This window comes from Stereum hirsutum (genome assembly GCF_000264905.1).
Source record: "Stereum hirsutum FP-91666 SS1 unplaced genomic scaffold STEHIscaffold_43, whole genome shotgun sequence".
NCBI lineage: Eukaryota > Fungi > Basidiomycota > Agaricomycetes > Russulales > Stereaceae > Stereum > Stereum hirsutum.
This window is the reverse complement of record NW_006763173.1, coordinates 1-6114: the sequence shown is the minus strand read 5'-3', so window position 1 is coordinate 6114 and position 6114 is coordinate 1. Positions and strand designations below refer to the sequence as shown.

Here is a 6114-nt window from a genome sequence, read left to right as displayed (position 1 = left end):
GTTCTCCACTGACCAAGCTACTGTGAAACACCACGATAGCTTTGGGTGAAGATATTTCTGGTGGTATTCCTCCCCAGGATAGTTGTCGTGATATGAGGTGCGAAGATACCATGTCGTGAAGGAGAAAATCTGCTGGTGCGGCCAGTTGGTCCGGGATGAGAAGCAGTTGGCTGAACACTGGAAGTCCCGCGGGAGGAAACATGACCATGCAGACATGCCTGTCCTATCAAAACTACAGTGAGGAATGCGATCTCTGATCGATATTGAGGGGAAGTTATTGGAATCTGGGAGTGCTGGTGTTCGCGAAGAGAGGAGAACTTCAAGAATAGTGGCGCAAAACAGGCTCGAGTCGCGCGCCGACGCCACCGGAGAGATAAAGACGATTAGATTAGATCTTGCCACACTTCTGCCGCTCGCCACAGTCGCGAAGGCAAATGCAATGGAAAGCAGCAAACGAGTGATCCTTGCGCCAACCGGTTGAAGCAATTGGCTACTCTGCTCCAGGAGACTAAGCAAACCTACAGACACATAGAAATTACGACCTTCGCGAAAACACAAGGAAGTCCTTTAATGGCCCCAATCCTCAAGTCCCTCTAGAGTGCGAGATATCATTCGCGAAACCACGGATGAGCTTTGATCACGGTCGCGGTGGATGATTATGTAAGAAGGGTAGCCCTCAAAGACCAGGCCAGGAGCGAACGATTTCGTGAAAAGATCCCAGAGAGCTGCATATTTGATGCGGCTGAGTGATAGCGCGTCGTGAAACGAGCGAATCGCGCGGATGAGGCTCCCGGACAGTGAGCCCTCACGAGAGTCTTCGAAGCCAATGATAAACTTGAAGCGGTCTCTGGAATCATATGGGGTGAGATTTGTGCATTTGTCAACCTAACGGCGAAGAGAAGCTGACGAGTAAACCCATTCCATTAATTTGAAGAAAATATGGGTGCGAAGGACAGTCTTATCAAGGATGACAAAACCATATCCACCATCGAAATTCAGGGAGAATCCAGAGACTACCGTTTCTACAGGGGAAGAGATGATACGGACCGCTGTCCGATGGAGAAGGAGTCTGTCTAACTCGGAATCACGTACCGTCCAACGCAACTTCTGTCTTAAGCGCCGATAGCTCCTGGTATATATGATGGTCCCTCCTTCGGTTTCTTCCCTGCTTTCTTTGGCTGGTTTTTTGAGACGTTTCTCAGTCGCATTATGTAAGTGATACGAAAACGATCAAGACCAGAGTCGTCGGGCTCGAAATACTGTGGGGCAGAGTCTGGCTGCGTTGTTTCGGCCATGGCCTACCGTACATGAAAGCATATTCAGGAGAATAGACACAAGTGAAGCATCACTCACTATCTGGATTTTCATCTTTCCTAGGAGCTGGTGCGTTTTCTGTCGCTTTGCGACCGTAGCTGAAGTTGTCTCTGTTACATCGACAGGACGTTTCTTCGACAAGTTTGTAAGCGTGTCAAAATCTGACGGAAGATCAGGATGGCCTATAAATAGAGTATTCTACTTCAGCACAACAATAAATTGTTGTTCCAAGACAGAGAATGGGCTATGCCGTGACGGGTGAGTTCTACATACTGGTGGTCAAACGCCTGCAGTCCGCCGCCTGTCAGCAATAAGCAGCGCAGTGGTCAGTCAGCGAACATGATTGTATGTCTAACTGGTTATAAGTTCATCGTTACCTCGTCTGGTATGTTCAAGATGTGACTGCCTGCAGAGGTGTTGATGTCCGAGGAGGGATTCAAGGTCTCCGTCCTTCAGACCCGTGATTTGCCACCCATATTATGCTGCTACGTGCGCCTCGCAGACAGAAACCGGTATTGAGAGCGCAATACCGTGCCCACCAACGTCGATGAGAGGTCGTAGGAATACACCGTGTATGAGGAGTGGCCCAAGGGAAAAATAACCGCACGTGGAAAGAAAGAGGTCGGGGGGAGGGGCGAAGAGGTAAGTGGGTGAAGTCGACCACCCAAAAACTCGAATTCCGGACGCGGAACGCGTCCGGAAGCCCCAAACTGAATAGGGACCCTCAAAATGGAGTGTAAGGAGTGCCCTCCACCAAAAAAAAAAGTGAAAAATTCAAATAAAAAAAGCGCACCATAGTAGGGGGGCGCATCATGCCCAAGGGAGAATGAGATTATGCGAGATAAAGAGTGCGATCGGCGGAGCGCGTTCGTCGGTGGGGTTATGGGGCATGTAGACGAGTCAGGAAATGTAGAAAAGTAAGAGGTAATATGACGAACTGACCGAATTATGCGATATTCTGGGGAGGGCATGTGGGCCACATACACCCCCAGTGAGAATGGAGTCCTGCGAAACAACGAGGTAGATTGGTCACGGTCGGTTCTCGGGAAAGTTATGAGACATGTAGAAAAGTCAGAATATGTATAAAGTAGGAGCCTATACAAGAAACTGACCGAGTTATGCGATAAGCCAGGGGGAGTGGCATGTGGGCCACATACACCCCAGGCAGTCTGGCGTCCTGCGAGATAACGAGGGATGCTGGTGGCAGGCGTTTTCCGGTGACGTCATTAGACATATATAGTAGTCAGAATATGTAAAAACTATGAGTTTATAGAATGAACTCACGGATTTATGCGATCATCTAGGGTGCAGCCACTTACGGAGATGTTTTGACCGAACAGCCACGATGGCGTGGACATTTGAGCCCATATCTTTCACGGGAATTGGAGCCTAGGATCCTAACTTTACGGTGAGCCCGCTACGACCCGAATCGACGCGATATCGATTGAATGCGAAACGAGTTTAGGCAGGGGTAATGGGTGGCCACTCACCGGCAAAGGTCCCATGAATCTCTACGATGGCGCAGATGTCTAGATGCAAAATTTTGGCGGCGATTAATGCCTATCGCCGCACCTTTGATTTGAGCCCGCTACCATTCAAATCGAGACAGAATTGGTGAAACGCGAGACAATTTTCCGTCAGGGAGTATTGGGTGGGGGCTACTCACTGGGAGGACTCACGCAATCTCCTTGACGCCATGGGCGATTCGACCCAAACCTTTAACGCGGATGGTAGTCTAGCATCATGCCTTAAATTTGAGCCCGCTACGACCCGAATCGACGCGGAATTGGTGAAACGCGAAATGATCTTGCGATAGGGAGTATTGGGTGGGCCACTCACCGGCATGTTATGACCGAATATCCGTGATGGTGTGGACGTTTGGACCCAGATCTTTCGCGGGTATCGGAGCCTAGGGTCCTACCTTTGATTTGAGCCCACTACTAGTCTAATCGACGCGGAACTGGTGAAACGCGAGATGATTTTCGGATGGGGAGTATTGGGTGGGCCACTCACCGGGAGGTTTCACCCCAATCTCCTTGACGGCACGGATGATTCGACCCAAACCTTTCACGCGGACAATAGGGCAGGACCATACCTTGAATTCGAGCCCGATAATAATCAAATCGACGCGGAATTGGTGAAACGCGAAGTCATTTTCAGATGGGGAGTAATTGAGAGACGACTTACCCCAGGAATCCTCATCGTTCTCCGCCAGTGGACTTTGTACCAATGTGTGACGGATAGCACACATTTCTCGCGTCATTTTTGGCCCGTAACATCGAGATTTGAACCGATATTGAAGAAGTTATGAGTGATTTTCTGTGATGGAAATAGCTGACGGGTAACTCACCGACTACAATCCCGTCTAGCTTGGTCAATGCACCATGGTTTCGCCCCAAACTTTCGAGGTGGTAGGCTATTTGTATCTCAGCAGTTCTATCTATCCCTGAATTGAAATGATTGAGCAAGAACTGAGCAAACGCGAGACAACGTTGGAGAAGGGAGGGCTAGTGGGGATGTCATACTGAGATAAAACACTTCGTTCTCGACTATTTCCCGGCCGTTTTGCTTCAAACCTGGATGGCACAACGTAGTACCAGTGCATCCCGTCAGATAAGGCCGACAACGATAGAAATTGAGCCGGTATTGAGCCAATGCGAGCAAATATTCAAAGGAGAGTTGAGAGACAAAACTTACCGAACCAAAACCGCTCTATCTCCCTCATTACGGGGTCGATTCACATCAAACCTTGTCGGCTGCAGGTATAACCAACCGTTCCCATCAGTTTGAACCTATATAAATCCAAATCGAACCGAGAATGAGCAAACACGAACAAAAACTCGAAGAGGAACATTTTAGGACCATGACTCACCTCGGATATTAGCATCTATCACGTCCGTTTGCAGTGGTAGTACGCAGGACGGCGAACGGGGATCGATGGCCCATATGAAGGCCGACATTTCGAGCTACTTACCTTGAGGAACGAACTGAGAATAAGCGAGGACGAACTGAGTCTTGAGGAGGGGGGGTGCCGAGAGTGAAACTCACCTCGCTGTTCGTGCTCGCTATAGACGACGTGTAGGTCATTTCTCTCCAAATATACACTGTAGATAATAGGCCGTACCTATGCTGTTATTTCGAGCCAATGGCACTGGAGATAGGGAAACATTTCAGCCAGCGCGAACACATTTTCGGAACGGGATGCCACAGGCAAAAACTCACCATTGTGTTTCATCTCGTTCTCGCCGTTGAGTGGCCCGTTCCCTGCCAAACTTTTATCGTGACTCGTGCATCTGCGTGGTCCCGTCATTTCGAGCCCGCTACATTGAAAATCGAACGATAATCGAGCAAACGCGAAGACGTTTTCGAGAAGGGGTGCTAGAAGCGAAAACTCACCGATACATTCTGCCACGTTCTCAAGAATGAGTGGCCGGTGTCCTGCTAAACGTTTATTGGCATTGATGGAGCTAAGTCGCTCCGTAAATTTGAGCCCGCTACATTGAAAATCGAGAAGGAATTGAGCAAACGCGAACAGACTTTCGAGACAGGTATATGGGAGACGAAAACGTACCAACGTTATCGTCCTTGTTCTCGACGATCGGCGTACCTTGTCTTATCAAACCTTTATCGTGGTCGATGCTACTGGCTCGTCCCATTATTTCGCGCCCATAACGTTAGGAATCGAGCTGATATTGAGCGAATGCGAACATACTTTTGTGAATGGACTATTGGAAGCGAAAACTCACCGACGTGTATATCCTCGGCATGAACGTTTTGCGCACCGTTTTTGTTCAAATTTTGATCGGTGCTGACTGAGGACGTTGCTGTCGTCATTTTGAGCCCGGAACGTCCAAGATCGGGCAGAAAATGAGCGATTGCGGACTTATTCAAGAGGGAGGGTCTCACAGACCAAAAAATCGCCTACCTATTTTTTCCGCTACTAAGGACGACCTAGTTTTTCAGATTCAGAACGATTCCATAGCTGATGAAACGGTTCCAACCGCAATTTGGAAATCTTGAGGTGAGAGAACGAGCCCAGATTGGGCCATATCCAGGTGATTTTGTGTCCAGGACAGTGACCGTTCCCAGGGTTGTTTACCAGCCAGTAAACATAGCAGAGTCCGAGCACGCAGACACACACAGGGACACAGACAAACAGAATAATGAACTTGTGACCAAAGGGGGATGAGACATATATCTCAACCTCTTCACTCACAGCCGCGACTTGCGTGCGGAAGGTAGTGGTTGAAAAGAGAAGAAGGCGGCAAATTCCGGTAAGTGGCAAACCCAACTCCTGGCCACAGTGGCGCTTTGGGAACATCTTCAAACATTTTTGGCTTGCTGCATAGCCATTTGGCGGACCGCAAAACTAAAAGAGAGACACAATAGTGCATCATACACCATAAGCAGGGCATTCCACTGACGACAGGAGTGTGTGACAAGGGAAATGACCGTGGGAAAATAACGATAAAATCGATTTTTTTGGGTATTTTCGTGTTGATTTCGAGGGAGGCGGAGGATGAATGACGGGGCGAGGGTTGAGTGTCGGTTTGAGCGTGACGGGATGAAAAATATGGCAGAGAAGTTTGAGAGTGTTGTGGATAAGGTTGAGTGGGTGTGAGGAGGACGTGTTTTGCGTGTTGGTGGAATAGAGCGTGTTTGTGGCGTTTCCGAGGGTGGTGAAGGTGGTGAAGACGAAATGTGAGCGTCAGAGATATAAAAAAGTGACAGAGACGTGGGTGAGATGTGATAAATCGGGCAGAGTCGATGCGAGTGAAAATACGAGCGTGTCGATGTGAG

At 48.9% G+C, this 6114-nt stretch overlaps 1 protein-coding gene across 1 annotated transcript; it reads right to left on the bottom strand.

Annotated features, from left to right (window-relative positions):
• Positions 1-1112: 1112 nt before the first annotated feature.
• Positions 1113-2672, bottom strand: STEHIDRAFT_164055 (uncharacterized protein; the record flags this gene model as incomplete). The annotated part of the gene is made up of 4 exons (XM_007311787.1): positions 1113-1298; positions 1354-1496; positions 1588-1615; positions 2634-2672. 4 exons carry the CDS (start codon positions 2670-2672, stop codon positions 1113-1115), a joined length of 396 nt encoding a protein of 131 aa, XP_007311849.1.
• Between the last annotated feature and the right edge of the window lie 3442 nt (positions 2673-6114).